The sequence below is a fragment of the Schistocerca cancellata genome, chromosome 2, assembly GCF_023864275.1.
Source record: "Schistocerca cancellata isolate TAMUIC-IGC-003103 chromosome 2, iqSchCanc2.1, whole genome shotgun sequence".
NCBI classification, from domain to species: Eukaryota; Metazoa; Arthropoda; class Insecta; order Orthoptera; family Acrididae; genus Schistocerca; species Schistocerca cancellata.
Genome location: NC_064627.1, coordinates 375,809,651 through 375,825,908, shown reverse-complemented (window position 1 = coordinate 375,825,908; position 16,258 = coordinate 375,809,651). Strand labels below are relative to the sequence as shown.

Genomic DNA, 16,258 nt, shown 5'->3' with positions numbered 1-16,258 from the left:
ACTGACAGCAGACATACTGCAACAATATTCAGAAGGGTCCAGGCAGGAGGAAGGAGCGTTACAGTGTGGGTAATGTTTCCGTGGCATTCACTGGGTGATCTCTTCATTCACGAAGGCACAATGGATCAACCAAAGTATGCATCTATCCTTGAGGACCACGACCACCCCTACACGTAGTTGATTTTTCCTATTCATGATGGCTTCTACCAGCAAGACGTAGTCCACAGTGTACGTACGTGGTTTGAAGAATAGCAGGATGTATTTACCGTGCTGCCCTACGCACCAAACTCTCCAGATTTAAACGCGATCGAGAATCTGTGTGACCATCTCGATCGGTCTGCTTCCGCCATGGGTACTCAGTCGAGATACGTAGTGCAGCTGGCCAGAGCACTGGAGTCGGTATGGCTCCACATCCCATTCGGTACCTTCCAGAACCTCGTCAAATATCTTCCTGTATATTTCGCAACGGTCCGTGCAGCAAAAGTTGGACGTTCAGGGTCTAGACAGGTGGTTACATTAATGTGACTGGAAAGTGTGTTCTCAGGAATTAGATGTGTATTGTCAGGAATTTACGCTGCTCATCATTATGATTGCTACAACTTGAAGGCGATATGCAACAAAAGTGAAACTTGGCATGAAGTAAACCATATGCTCGGCTATGCTACGGATTAATTTTTGTACCTCCGTACAAAGTATATAGGAGTAAGCCAATCACTCTGTATATAAGGAAAGATTACACTAACTTGGTTTATCTGAGGTACATGCTGTTTCGCCACCTTTACGTAGTCAGAGGTACTTATTGCTAGTTCGTATGCAGTAATTGTGAGAAATAAATTTTTTTAGTATATTTGCTTGTGTGGGCTCAGTGGTGTCCACTCCAGGATCTACGTTTCCTATTATTACATTTCAGTGGGAGCAGGTTGTGTGGCTATCCGGTCAAGTGGGCGTGAATGTACACGCTGGTAATAATCGTGTAGTTTACTATATTTGATATATAGTGTCTAAATACCCTGTGTTGTAAGCTTGCACTGTTTCTGACTGTACATCATGGGCAGCCTTGAACGTTCCACTAAACGTCACCGCCTCGTCTATTGGGGACGTAAGTTTAGCCTGCTCCAGGTGTACTGCGCTACTCATTAATGTGCAAGAAGATCTTGCCAGGTTTAGTGTCGCGGTTCCCTACAGTAAGCACATTTTCCTGCAACAAGCTGTGTTAGGCCATCTAGGTACTAGGGAACTGGATGTTCGTTTAATTAATAACGATACTCATAAACTGCATGAAATTCAAAAGTTGCAAGAACAAGTATTATTCGTTTGGATGATAGTGCGATGCGAATCAGAAATTTGATTCTGGTAAATAATTTTGTAAGCTACCTAACCCGTTGAGTATTGTTGTCTGAGGGTCAGGGGCTATCAGTGGAAGGCGGTTACTGTGGTTCATGGTTAAACCACAAACTGATACTTTGCAAGTACCTTGCAGTATCATTTTTCAAATTATTTTTCCGTTAACGGTTGATCGATTTAGTAGAATAATTTTGGACAGCTTTGAAAGGGAGAAGATCTTAAGTGGATTTTGTACGAATTATGTCGGAACATTTAGGAACTCGCAGGAGGAAGGAGTTGATTGTTCAGCATGTATTTAGAGTACAAGCAGGTAACGAACTAATGGGCGAAAAGGATTGATGGTGTGCGAATAACCATCTCGGCCCTCTGTTTTGAGATTTCTCGCGTCTCTGCACTTATGTGGTCGCAGGAGGCGCACAGTAAGCTGTGTTTATCCTACATGTGCGCCGAGCTCGGATCTGAATCTGTGTGTCCTCTGCTTGATTCTGGGTGTAATACCATGGTGGTCCATTATATTTGGTATTGTAGATACCGCCGAGCAGCTGGGTTCCATGATTTACAAACTCTTCAACAGAAATGCTGATCAGTGACCGGGCAGCCATTACAGGTGAAGGTATCGTTAGTGTACTTATTTCGAGACTATGCTTGATTGTTTGGGGAAGTTTTCAATTTAAATTACAGCCTGAAAAAAGTTACAACTTTTATGCTAATGGTAGTAGCACCAAGGGTGCGTAGTTTGGCTTCAAACGAGCCTAAGTTCCAGGTAGGGCCTCTTCCTAAGTAGGATACCTCGAAATTGGAGAACTTATTAAATCAGTTTCTTACAGTACAGGCAGATCGGATGGGGATGACCGATAAGATCGAATGTCAGATGCATTTAATGGATCAGAATCCGGTGAGCTGGACGCCGTACTGCCTTTCAGAGCTAAAGATGGGACAATTGCGCAAAATTGTGAACAATTTGCTGGATAATGGTGTGGTTAGACCGTCGGTGTATCCATGTGTGGCTTCGATATTTACGTCACGAAGACGATATCTCGCGAATACAGGCGTGTGGTTGACTATGGGGCGTAGTAAAATTCGACGAGACGGAAGTTCTTGAAATGAGGAGATTTATTACACCTGTTTGTTCAGGGAAGCTATAGAAATACACAAACAAGACAATAGCTGCAACAAAAAAGAAGGAAGCCTCAAGGTGACCGGATCCTGGGTCTCCGTGCTGCAAATTACAAGCAGCAGGTATTTTCTGTGATTTATCAAAGACATTTGATTGTGTGAACCACAACATTCTTTTAAATAAATTAGAATTCTGTGGTGTCATGGGCAGTGTTGCAAAATGATTCATGTCATACCTCGCTAACAGGAAACAAAGGGTTTCAGTGCAAGGGACCGGTGAATTCAGTCATCAGTCATCATCAGAATGGGAAGAAATTACATGTGGTGTCCCACAAGGATCCATCTTAGGGCCATTGCTTTTTCTTGTGTACATTAATGATCCTTCATCAGTTACAAAGTATTGCAATAAATAGTATGTCGAGTGTAGTTCTAGAAAGATCCGCTAATGATATTTTCATGGATATTAATAAATGGTTTAAAGCCAACTCACTGATATTAAACTTCGAAAAGACTCACTATATGCAATTCAGAACCTGTAACAGGTTTCCACCCAGCATATGCATAAAGTATGAAGAAGAGCAGATAGAAGAGGTTGATAGTCTTAAATTCCTGGGATTACAACTTGATAATAAATTCAGCTCACCACAGAACTGCAGAAACGCCTTAACAAATCTGTATTTGCAATTCGAGTGTTAGCAGACATAGGCGACATAAAAATGAAAAAGATTGCATACTTCGCCTACTTTCATTCCATAATGTCATATGGTATAATATTTCGGGGTAACTCTTCAAGTCAAACAAAAGTTTTCAAAGTCCAAAAGCGTGTGATACGTATTATTTGTGGAGTAAATTCACGGATGTCCTATACAAACCTCTTCAAAGAACGGGGTATACTAATTACTGCCTCTCAGTATATTTATTCCTTAATGAAATTTTTCCTAAATAATATATCTCATATTCCAACAAACAGCTCAGTTCATACATACAATACCAGGAACAAAAATGATCTGCACGAGGACTTAAAAACACTTACTTTAGTTCAAAAAGGGGTCCACTACTCAGGAACACTCATCTTCAATAATTTGCCAGCAAACATAAAAAATTTAGTTACAAATAAAGATCAGTGTAAAAGGAGCCTAAAAGACTTACTAGTGGCCAACTCCTTCTACTCCATTGACGAAATTTTTAATACAAGCAAATGATGTATTGTATATACACATACTATTAGTATTTTTATTTCAGCTTAAAAAATGATTTATTGTATATAATCATACTATTAGTATTGTTATTTCAGCTTAAAAAACATTGACATGTTCCACATCCACGAGGATCTTCTCAGCACGGATCTATGGAAGGAAAAACTAATCTAATCTAATCTCTAATCAGCGAACGACCGTTGCAGGTAGCAAGGCGAGAACCGCAGCGGTAATAACCATGGAAAAGCCCTTTAATGTTGGCGCGGCTAGGTACACACAATCTGCTGCCGCAAGCTACACTCCAATCCACCACCAGCAATGCAGTGTGAAGCTTTGACAATAGCAGCCACACGAGCTTGCGAAACGTCAGAAAAGTCATCAAAGAAATGTCGCCCAAAAAATCCGAGGCAGAAGCCAACAAGTAATTTTATCAAGAAGTGGACACAAAATCCTGAACAATATTGTATTCGTATCAAGCCTGAACCGAGAATGGTGCAGCCCCGCATTTCCCTTGCCCATCTGGCTAAAATTCTCTTGCTTTTAGAAATGTTATCTACATGCAATTTTGTTCGTTGACACTCACTTGGTTTCCTGTCGTCAACACTGTATCACACCCACGTCTTTAAAAATCCAATATTTGCAACGTAAGAAACTGTTTCATATTTTCCTTGTTGTTACACAACTTCAGTAACTTACATAATCACTGTTATGTTCGGAGTGTTGCACAAAACAATTTTTGTTTCTGATCGAAGTATGCTCTTCACCGCAAATACACTTTTCGAGTTTGCAGCCGGATCACATCTTGCAGATCCCACAATATTTCGTCGATACAACTGTTCGACATCTTCAGGTTGTGGTAGTGGCTGGTGTCACTCCTGGGAGACACGACTGGTGCCAATCGCGTGGGATCGTCGAACTGTATCAGGCAAGGAACGGAAATACGCATGCATAGGAAGACGGCTGCAGTTGGAGGACCGGCACGTTCGTAGTGTCCCCTGCCTCTGCTCTCTGCCTGAAGGAAATTAAAAATATGTCACCTATTTCTCGTAAATAGCAAAAAATACTCTACATCAGATCTGGTAACAACCATAACCGGGAAATATCTAGGGGTATGCGTCTACAGTGATTAGTATGGAAGCGACCACAAATAAGGCGAAAGTCAGATAACAGATATAGTAAAGTAATGAGCAGAAGTAATGATCGTGCTTGGGTAGCTCAGTTTGCAGAGCACTTGCCCGCGAAAGGCAAAGGTCCCGAGGTCGAGTCTGGGTGAGACAGCTTCGTATGTACAGTGTGGCCAACAGATGTAGATAAAGCTGGTTCACCATACGATGAACAGATATTCGGAGCATGCACACATGCAACTGTCTCACAAATGGTGTGCTTCAGACCTTTCCAGTTCTCAGCGCTTCATTTTTTTTTTCCAATTGTACCTAGATTTTATTACAGTTAGTCTCTAAACGGTCATTCTTACACAGGGTTTTTCCAGCACAGAATGCAATAAAAAATCACTAGTGTGTCCACTAATACCTCACGGTTGATTTCCCATGTATTAGTTTAAGACAAACAGGGTATTGTCAGAAGGAATTGCGTGTGCAACTGGATTTCCTTTCCTAGCCAGTGCGTGGCGATGATTGAATGCTGTGAGCTTGCATTCCAGGGCAGTGGCTTCTATGAGCTTCGGCAGCACTGACGCTCTGGCGGTAATGGCAATGACTGTGACTCACATTGCCCTCTCAACCAGAATCGAGGGTGACTCAACAGCAAATACGTTGCAGTGAAGTGTCTGCCGTGAGTCTACCAGCAAAATGTGGCATTCTACGATGATGTCAGCCACAGCTATCTACAAAACTTGTCCTCGCCCATTACTTCATCAGCTGCTTTTTCATGCATTTTTTAGGAAAGAAATGACTCTCTGCAAGCCTCTCTGTAATTTCTAATGTTGGCTAATTAATTGTTTGTCAGAAAGGTGTACCATATTTAGGAGGTAGTAACTTATACAGCTTAATCGTTATGGAAATATCTTCTATTGAATATTTGCAGTGAACGTATCCGTAAACCGCACTGGTTGTCTTCTCCTGTCCGCCTCTGCAGTTGTTTGAGGATCCTCATGACGCTCTCCACCGAGTCAATGACTTCATTATCAAATCCGATAAACGTTGCTTATCTACTCGTTAATCCTACCTAGTACGTCTACCAATTCCAGATAGATCAATACAAAGCAATAAGTGGGGAAGAGTATCGTTAGCTATTTGCTTTGTGGATGCATTACCTCTCGCTCGCATTCTTTTATCTTGTATATCTGTTATCTGACTTTCACTTTATTTGTGGTCGCTTCCATACTACTCACTGTAGAGGCATACCCCTAGATATTTCCCGGTTATGGCTGTTACCAGATCTGATGTAGAATATTTTTTGCTATTTACGAGCAACGGGTGACATATTTTTGTTTTCCTGTAGGCAGAGAGCAGAGTCGTAAAAAATTTCTTAAATACAACATTTCTGTCATCGACAATTATTACTGTTGGATGTCGGCTAGTACTCCGTTTTTAAGCGAATCCGCCCTGACAGCCTTGCGCGCGCATGTCCTTCCCGAAATTCTGGGGCTCGCACCGCCATCCTTTCTAATCCGCTCTCCGCATCACTGATGAAGGCCAGTGCGGCGGGAGGCTGGATGTGATTTCCTACATCCAACTAATTACCGAGCTGGTACCCCTGTGCTGCTTCAGTTACACGATTCACAAACATTTCAGAACCTGCTCTCACAGCTTCTCTTGCATAACACTACATGCAGACAAATGGAATTCATAAATTCCGTCACCCGTGGAATGTGTGCGACAGTAAGGACATATGGCCACTCTCTGCATATTTTCCGGTGAATATTTTTGTCATTTCACTTTGAGTCCTAGTAGTGCTCCAAAAGCCATTCACAATGACACCCGATTCAATGTCCTAGCTAAGCGCGTTTTCAAGATCGACCGTTTTATGGCTTTACACAAAGATAATTCATAACAATCATGCGCATATACTACATAAGTATGACGACAATACAAGCAAAACAAAACACTGCGCGACAAACATATACAGACGTTATCTATTCGTTGTGGGCTTCACCACTGATTACGTATTATTAACCACATATTTTGTCACACCCGAAAGTTTGATGTACGAGCGAATACGCGTTTTCACTACAAAAAGAAAGGTTACTGGCCCATGGTGAACGGCAGGGTAAGGTAACGGCGGTGGGTCTATGTCAGAGTGTTGGCTGTCGGAAACATATGAAAACAGCATCAATAGTGAAACCATTTTTTGAGACATGAGCAACAACGTGCATATCAGTGCTCTCCTGCGACCACGCGCCCCTTCGGCGCTCTAATTCTAGCAGGGGATGTCAGCCCTTAGAAGTGGAACTCACCCTTGCGAGCGAAAACGCGCGACACAAAGACAACGGCAATCGTGAATATGGGTGGCGACGGCAACGTCATAGTTTCGAACGTCTACCCTCTAGGACAGAAGGCTCCTGTGGCTGGAGTGCTTAAGATGGTGACTCACCAGTGGCTAGGCTCTGAGTGCAGGAGACGGGCGTAGAGCCTGCGACTGGGACCAGTGGTGGTGAAGGATCATGTCGTGGTGGCTGCTTGCAAAAACATATCGCTCCGTGGCCTGGCGTAGCCCGTTGCTCGTGGTTTGTACTACCAGACTGTAACACCTTTGGATAGAAATGCCGAGTATTTATACTGGTTTGGTGCTGACGTACCATTCCCAATCATGTGTGCTATAACAGGTCAGTACCTCGAATGTGTGGAAACTGGCCAGCAGTGCCGCAATAGCTTATCTGTTTCTGTGTAGTCTGTATTGGGGTACTCGGCCCAGCTCGGTTCGCAAAGCGTAAAAAGGATGGTGACCGAAACTGTCGTGATGCTGATTGGGCACTCGCCATCTTCTAAGGCTTCTCGCAACTGCTGTGGCAGAGTTGATATTTCCATAGTAGCGTCCAAAGTACAGTGGCGTCGCTACGAAAGATATTATTTTCGAGTGGTAGGTAATGCCTGGCTGGGGAATAACTCGATTAATTTGAAGCTCTTGGTATTCTATTCGAGTGATTTCGACGATATGCCGCTACTTTTTTAAGAGTATCAGGGGCATCATCTTCTGGGGAAGCATCGAAATAGCGTCTTGGATGGTCTTGTATAGGATCTGCAACGAAGAGGGCGGCTGGGAGTGGGGGAAATGCCGAGTCTCGGCGTGTAAAGTGGACGAACTCTGCTGCAAACCCGAGAGTCTCATGCTAGTTCAAATCGCGGAGAAACACCATGATACCGTAACGAAAATTCGATTACTTCCCTTTTGGCGGCTTCCATAATCGTACCGAATCTCTCAATCGATACCATTTCCGCCATCGACTTCAGCTATTTTTTAAACGATAGTTGCGGTTCACAGCGATATTGTTATCACACAACTCTAAGACGTCGCCACGTGGTACGTTGATCTGTCGTGTGTGGTAGTTAAGTTCGTTTTCCTTTTCTTTTTTTTATTCTGTATCCTTTCGATTTAATTCCTATTAATAAAGGACTGGGAATGAGTAAGACTATATATCAGTACAAAAATGAGGTTTATATTTTTCTTTTCTTCCAAGACAGGGTGAAGCGAGTTCCGTAAACTATGACATGAAATAGAGCGCAAGAAATAGTTACAATATCTTTTGTCACAGAGAAATTTTTGATCCACGGTTAGTAAATGCTATCGGCGGACTCTTTCAAAAAATCGCGCGGAGTAATAAAGAAACTCTGAGAACTACCGTGCGTTTTTTGGATGTTTTATCTGTACTTACGTGACCGACTTTGAAGGGACTGAAAGATGAAATTGGTAAAGCTGTTGTGAACAACATTATTCCGAAGGAGAGACTTTGTAGCTTAAGTAAAGGTAACGAACCGAGAAGCAAACTTGACGTTGTTTAAAGTTGTTTAGTTACTAAGAAATATTTTAATGTAGAACAAATCATAATATTAAGCTAACTGAAATCGACTTTTTATTTTGCAGAGGAGTGCGCACTGATATGAATATTTTTGGCAGATTAAAACTGTGTGCCGCACCGAGATTCGAACTCGAAACATCTGCTCTTCGGGAGCAGGTGCTCTACCGACTGTGCTACCCAAGCGAAACTCAGTTATTCTGGTGGACGTAAAACTGTTAAGACAGGTCCTAAGTCGTTCTTGGGTAGCTCAGTGGATAGAGCACCTACCTGTGAAAGGTAAAAGTCCCAAATTGGAGTGTCGGTCAGGCACACATTTTTAAACTGCCAGTTAATTTCAATTTATTTAATGTTTCAAAACTAAACGCCATAACTGTTAATAAATGTATACCACTTTGAGGCAGGACATCAGCGCCTCCTTCGAAAACCATGATTGTACCCAGACGGGCACGTCTTCGTCCGAAGCAAATCGATGATGACGAATGAATTGAAGTCACCTAAGGAGAGGGATAACATTTTTCCATGAAGGCACTGTCGTCTTGTCTAACAGTGGTATAATTGTATTAGCAATTATAGTGATTACTTTTGAGATAGTAATCGATTTACTTATTTTTCCGAACTGTGTCGTTTTCATTTACTGGCTCTTACAGCTCAGTGCACATGTATAATAGTTGAAGTTCAGCAATCACATTCGATAGTAACATGTGGGTTGTTGACAAATTCAAGTAAGTATAACACAGTAGGGGAGAGCATTGACTGGAACCAGTATTTCAGTGCAGGAAGCAGGCTACTTGAGAATGTCAGTATATGGTTTGGACACGGTAGACCCACTAGTTAAAGAAATGAAAATTTAATCATTTATCACGAGATGAGATAACATCCTTCTCCGGCCCTATCACTACTCAAAGTGCTGCCTGTTCTCTTCGTCGTTTTATCCCTTAACTCATGAGGTGACTTTCTGTTTGTAGCATATCTAACGTTTAAACCGATATTTAAGGCTCAAATCTTTTGAAAATGTTAGTTTTAGTTAAATAACATTTATTTTCATTTAATAGCACTAAATGAGTCTTGCAGTATTTTACCTTTTGTCACCCAAAATCACTTAGTTTTGTGCAGTTTTTTTAAATAGCACATTAAATGTCCTGCTTAACCTACAGGACGGGACAGATAGAATAAATTGTGGAAAGGGGCCGAAATAAGGGGCTGTCAGTTACACTCGAATACACAACTGTATTATTTGATCAAACATTACAAGATCGCAAAAAAAAAAAATTTAAACACACAGCTATAATCTTTGGGATTTAATTACCGGCTGAAAGTCGCTTTAATTTAAAAACCGCTGAAGGCCAATAACCTAAAACGCAAGCATAATCAGAAATTTAAAAGGCAAGCCATCTTAAAACAGTACTTTCATTAGGTTGAAATGAACAAGTTAAACTCAAATCGGCTGAAGGCCGAACACTTAAAACTATAAAACACGACTTTTTTTAAATACCAAAGTCCTTACGTGAAACACTTCTTTAATTTAGGCTGAAGGAATAAAGAGCAAACAATTGAAACTCAAACCGTCTGAAGGCTGAAGACCTAAAATTTCAGTAGGTTGAAGTAAACAAGTCAAATTCAAATCGGTTGAAAGCCGAAGACTTACAAATTCAATTTTTTTTTAAATGCCAAAGGTCTTACGTGAAACAGTACTTTAAACTAGGTTGAAGGCGGTTAGAGTAAAGCAACTCTAATTAAAAACACAAAACCGGCTAGCAGCCATGCAAGAACCAACAACAAGACCAAATTAAACAAAAAGGCAATCTCCACAAGAGCGCCCAGATTTTCGAGGGTCGGCCTGTAATTCAAAAACTAACGCTCGCTTAGGTGAGACAGGCAGTCGGACCAACCATTCACGATCCGACGACAACCCAACCGACAGACAGTCAGCTGGCCCACCGGCAAGGTAACTTCCACTTCACCCGACCAGGCCACAACAGGCAGCTCAACGGAACCACTTAGAAGACTTTGGCGCGCACAACCAATCACACACGGAGCTGTCAAACTATACACAGCAACAACACGATGAGGAAACTACACTGCCTGAAATTTATGTCAACGCCCAGGGCAGGTAACCTGAACGTTAACGGCCACAAGGCAGAAGATTCCGCTGGTGCACTTCAATTCAAATAACCAAATTGGAACCGGAGGGTAGCTAGAATTTTACAACTTGAAAACCACGTTGTTGGTCGCGGGAATATCCCAACAGCCGACAATGAAGTCCAAACTACGAAATGTGAACAGTCTTGACTTGCTGGTAGGTTAAATCAAAACTCCAGAGTCAGTGAGCCATAGACCTCGTAGCAATGGGAACAGCGCCACACTCTCCAACACCGCGCAGAGACCGCCAGCGGGCCCCTGCCAAACTACGCCCCGCCGAGAATTCCTCACTGCCCCAAGCCAATCGACCGACTCTTCAGAGCCAGTACGCCGACAACATTTAAAATAATTTGTCAGTCAAAATCACACAAACTAGACACTGTTTCACGAACACTTGCACGAAGAACTAGACAATGCTAACGGCAGTGACTGTACAATAACAGGGATGAATCACGCGTCGGCACACACAGCCAACCCATAAGCGATCGCCGGCCAAATACACGTCGTCCGGCAACACGACAGACCGACGACCAACCAAATTAGTCCCCACTTCAACCATGTGTGTCGGCAATCGTCCGGCGATTCATGGCGATCAGGACCTCACTGCTGCTGCGCCCCGATTGAACTTGTGTCGCGTGCCTACTCCAACAATGCCAGGTCCCGAACTGCACTGCAGGCCGTTTCCAATTGACTTCTCGACACACGACGGCCGGGAAGCAATAGCAGTCCAGCAAAGATAATACGGCAGGCTTTATATCGACAAGTGCTGCTGCAGCCACTCACGGGCAGGCAAAGCAGCAACTCAGTGACACAAGTAACTGAAACTAACATAACGAGGTGGCAGTACGGCAAAAACAGGATGTTAAATAAGAGATGTCACGAACACGAGCCACGCACGGCTCAGCCAGCATAGAAGAACTGTTAAAGAACTGATTGGTTGGTTGGTTGATTTGGGGGAGGGGACCAAACAGGGAGATCATCGGTTCCTAGAGAACTGAATTTCCCTTTCTGAAATATCTCTGTATCAAACAAACTTTCACATGAAACTAAATTCCACATCTTAAAATTGCACATGAAAACTGTGCTCGGTAGATACAACAACAAAGTTTGCAAAACTAACATTCACTACTGGAATCTACATTTCGCTTTATCACCACACAAATCACATTTTAACTATCATGTTATGCATTTTACTGTAGAAAGGAAAAGTCACCATCACAATTGTCCTGAAGTTCTTCCTTTCAGTGGCCCTCCTCTAGTAGATTTACGAACACTAGCTTTTTAAAAATCGTCTACTTTTTGATCCGTGTCACTGACATCTTCCTCGATCAATCGAAAAACAATTTCATTACACTTAGGATTGTTAAAATTGACGCAGTCATGCGAACACATTTTGTACTTGTGCGACGCACGCAAATTCTCTGTGAAGGCGCCGTCCATCGGTTGATTGAGTGCCGTTTCCTGATTTTGGCCTGGGGACTTGCCGAGCTGAGAGGGCCGCGATCTGCCGAAACAGCAGACACAGAGGCTCGCGCTGCGTCAGCAGAGTGGGGGTGAGTTTCCGTCTGGGCACAGCCTGGAGTCTCGTTCCAGTGTGTTGGGCACTATGCGCCACCGACCGAGCAAAGTCGCAAGGAGGCAGCGGATGCTGGAGCAGGCGGCTGTCGTGCCGCGGCAGTCACGTCGCACAGCCGTCTGAAATTGCACAGACGCCGGCTGAGCGTTGATTTGCCGGTCATATTACAGATTGGACCTTAAGGTGAGCAACCCAGAGTCTGGTCATTAAGCAGATTCTGATATTTCTGTGGCCAAGGCACTTGTGTTGAATTGCGTTTGTTTCTCTGTGAGTTACGCTGAGTGCATTTATGCTGTTGGCTGTACCACTTAAATTATCACAAACCTACTAAACTTTTATACAGTGTGGTCCGAATTAATGTGCTGGCACATCGCGCATGTTGTAATCCTATCCGATGAGTGTTCGAATTTGTGTTTTGTAATTATTGTTATATAAAAATTTTCCGTTAACTGGGGATAGTAGTTAACGATTAAAATTGGCTTGTCTTGTGACAACATTACTTCGAAACCGTGTGGTCTGTCCTATGTCACTGGCAGTTCACACGTATTTCTTTTGACAGTGTGCTTTCATTTCTCTATATTGTATTACTGAATTTAAATGTTGTGTCCATTACTGTTGTCACCCCCGTCCCATTTGAACTGCGCGCCACAGGCTCCCAGCCAATCAGAAGCCGCGAGGCGCTCAGCGCAGCGGCTAAGTCCGCTTCAAGGTCACGCACCTAGCGAGCAACCAAGAGGGCCCCAGGCTACTACTTTCATATGAATAGTATTTTCAGTCTTTAAAAAAAAAAAATCTCACGGGATAGATAAGGATGGTTCTCGGGTAGGTGGGTCAATCTTTATTGTCTATAATACAACATACAATCACCAATTATTTTTATTTTACAGTTTCCATTGCCAACTTTAGCCCATATAAACAGGTACTCGTCAGCATTCAATTTCTTCTTTCCTCTGGTAGTCAATACAAATGGCTTACTGGGAACAAGCGTACCATATGGAACTTTAGCCAAGAGTCCTGTTGTCTCCGCTATACTCCATGTTCTCCACACGCGTCGGTCGTGGTTTCTATATTGTACCGTGTAACGGCAAATGGGTCGCGCCATTGAATCTGACTACCTGCATTACAGTACGTTTGTTAGTCAAAGGTTTTGGTACGAACCATGGTCAAACAAGGTAGCAGGTTAAACAGTTGTTAAGTTCCAGTATTTGAAACAAAGCTTTAGGTGCTAGATAATTTGGTGTAAAATTGTTCCATTTGATTTTACGTTGGATAGTTTGGTAACTACCGTGTTGTAAAAATGGTTCAAATGGCTCTGAGCACAATGCGGCTTAACTTCTGAGGTCATCAGTCGCCTAGAACTTAGAACTAATTAAACCTAACTAACCTAAGGACATCACAAACACCCATGCCTGAGGCAGGATTCGTGCCTGCGACCGTAGTGGTCGCGCGGTTCCAGACTGAAGCGCCTAGAACCGTTCAGCCACACAGGCCGGCTTTTAAGAGCACTGAGATATATCACTGTCTTGGGATTGATGTTTGATTACCCAAGTAGCGTGAATCCGAGAACGCGTAAAAATTAGTTCCACGGCTTGCTACTGTGTATGACAAAGGGTATATTTCTTGGTCCACTAGTTTGATCTCTGTCTCAGGAAACTATATCGTTGTGTTCTGGGCGCAGGATTAATGACTGTTGAAACTTGACTCCTTGTGGTGTGCGCATTTGATATGTTTTGGTTGAGCCTTCCGTCTGTGAAGCTCGTGTCTCTGTTAAATAATAAACTGAGCTGTTAACTCGCCAGTTAGAACTGAGTGGCTGGTCAAGCTTTTGGGCACTGAATTGTAAATTGTACCGAGCCCTATAAAGTTTAAGGGATTTCAGATTTCTTGGGTAACTGTCTTGGATAAACTATCTGAAAGAGTATGAGTTTATGTTGTGAGCTGTTTTGGCCTGAAGCAGCTGTTGCTGCTAAAGCCTACTTGTATAGTGCGTCCCCATACTGTTCGTTAAAACAGTTGGATTTTGTTGTTTATTCAACTTTCACTGTTGCTTTTTATACTACGAATTTCCTTGACTGCAAGTCTGACGTATATTTTGGAGCAGCCGTCAGGTGCATATTTTGGAATCCTTTTAAATTTTGTAAGCGTGGGTTAGTTTCACTTAATGGTTCTTTCATTTATTTGACCAGTTATTTCATAGTATTTGAATTTAATTGCCCGTCTGTTTTGGTGTAAAGTATAAGACAGCCCTATCGTTGTTCTCTGCAGTTCGAGCAATCACTGCTTGACGACCTCAGAGTAATAAGTACAGTTAAATTTTGTTAACCTTTGACTGGCTGCGAGTCATATGCCATGCAAAATTGTTTAGTCATGGTAAGTGGTCAAGGTATCGAGTCTGTTTAATAAATTCGAATTGATTGATATATAGATTGTTTCATTTGGGCACCAACATCTTACCTCTACAGCCTACTGAAGAAAACAGGTTTGCCGGCCGGTGTGGCCGTGCGGTTCTAGGCGCCTCAGTCTGGAACCGCGTGGCCACTACGGTCGCAGGTTCGAATCCTGCCTCGGGCATGGATGTGTGTGATGTCCTTAGGTTAGTTAGGTTTAAGTAGTTCTAAGTTCTAGGGGACTGATGACCACAGATGTTAAGTCCCATAGTGCTCAGAGCCATTTGAACCATTTTTCAAAACAGGTTCGCGAGGCGCAGTCTAGGAAACCGCAATACGTCTCAGTAATTCGTGTCTATAACAAGCAAAGAAGGGGACGATGCAGCTAACAACAAAAAGTGGTTGAGTTAACGATTTCAAGAAGGGAGGGAGGGTATAGTAGCATTTTGCCGAAAATGACCTCAGAGAACGTGTTCGATAATTTGCGCGCAGTCTGAGAGCCAACACCTCTTAAGTTAACGGTTCTGGAACCACTCTGTACGTTTTGGTGTATTAATACAATACTGTGATCGTGTACTGCGGCCCCGATATGTATGTGATTTTCCAGTGTTTCGCTCTTGTAGCCGTGCTGCGGCTTTCATTGTTTCCTCTGGAAATTGTTTTTGACAGACAGAAAAATACGGGAAAACCTTTTTTTGCCTCTGGTTATGCGAAAAGAACCGTCCTGCGTAGCCGAAACGAGTGATGTTCGCAACGGGGGCGCTACGCGGCGGACAGTGTTCGTGGCAGCCACATGACGAACGCACTGCTGCCGCCGCCGCCGCCGCCGCCGCCGTTGCTGCTGGTCCCAGGCTAGGGTTGCGTTCCGCCATCCCGTTCCGTGCTCGATTGTTGGCAATTGCAGGTTAATTGAAGCACTTTATATCGACCGCACTCGCTGCGCAATTATTAACCTGTCAGAAGCACCGGTCATCAGTTACGGGAAAGTGGCGCCGACGGCTCGCCGGCCGGAAAGCACTCGCGGCGTATTGGAAGCGTTGTCGGTACACAGGCAGGCGACTAAACGTGTTACATCGTTATCTAACGTGCGCTTTGTGGGTTGACGATCTGGACCACTAATTAAGGTTGATATTCGCCGCTTGAAAGGGTCCCTAGTTATCTTCGTTACCTATGCCAGATCTTATTACCATAGACTTGTGAAGCTGTCTAAGCAAAGGTTCACAATGCTCTACAGTGTGGGTGGTCAACCCGCTGATCGCGATCGACCGGTCGATCACCATGGCTTTTGTCCGAAGTCTGTTTTGATGGACCGTCTTTGTAAATAGCAGTTTGTTTCCATCGAGTGTTTCGCATTGTGTTTGTAGGTGGTAAATCTGATAACATTGTTTCCATCCCTTTCCTCTCCACTTCCCTTTCACCGACGTTTACGATAGCACCAAGCGACGTCTTTCCTCTGCAGGAGCAACAACTACTCACGAATCGTAATGAAATGTGAAACACTTATCTCAAATACAGTTAGAACAAT

The 16,258-nt window shown here is 43.2% G+C and overlaps 1 protein-coding gene across 1 annotated transcript in view; it reads right to left on the bottom strand.

Annotated features, from left to right (window-relative positions):
* The window catches only part of LOC126154194 (uncharacterized), a 33,161-nt gene extending 17,556 nt beyond the window's left edge, over positions 1–15,605 (bottom strand). Inside the window, exon 1 of the mRNA XM_049916121.1 lies at positions 15,454–15,605. Within this exon, the coding sequence (XP_049772078.1) occupies positions 15,454–15,605 (152 nt within the window). The remainder of the gene's footprint in view (positions 1–15,453) is intronic.
* Between the last annotated feature and the right edge of the window lie 653 nt (positions 15,606–16,258).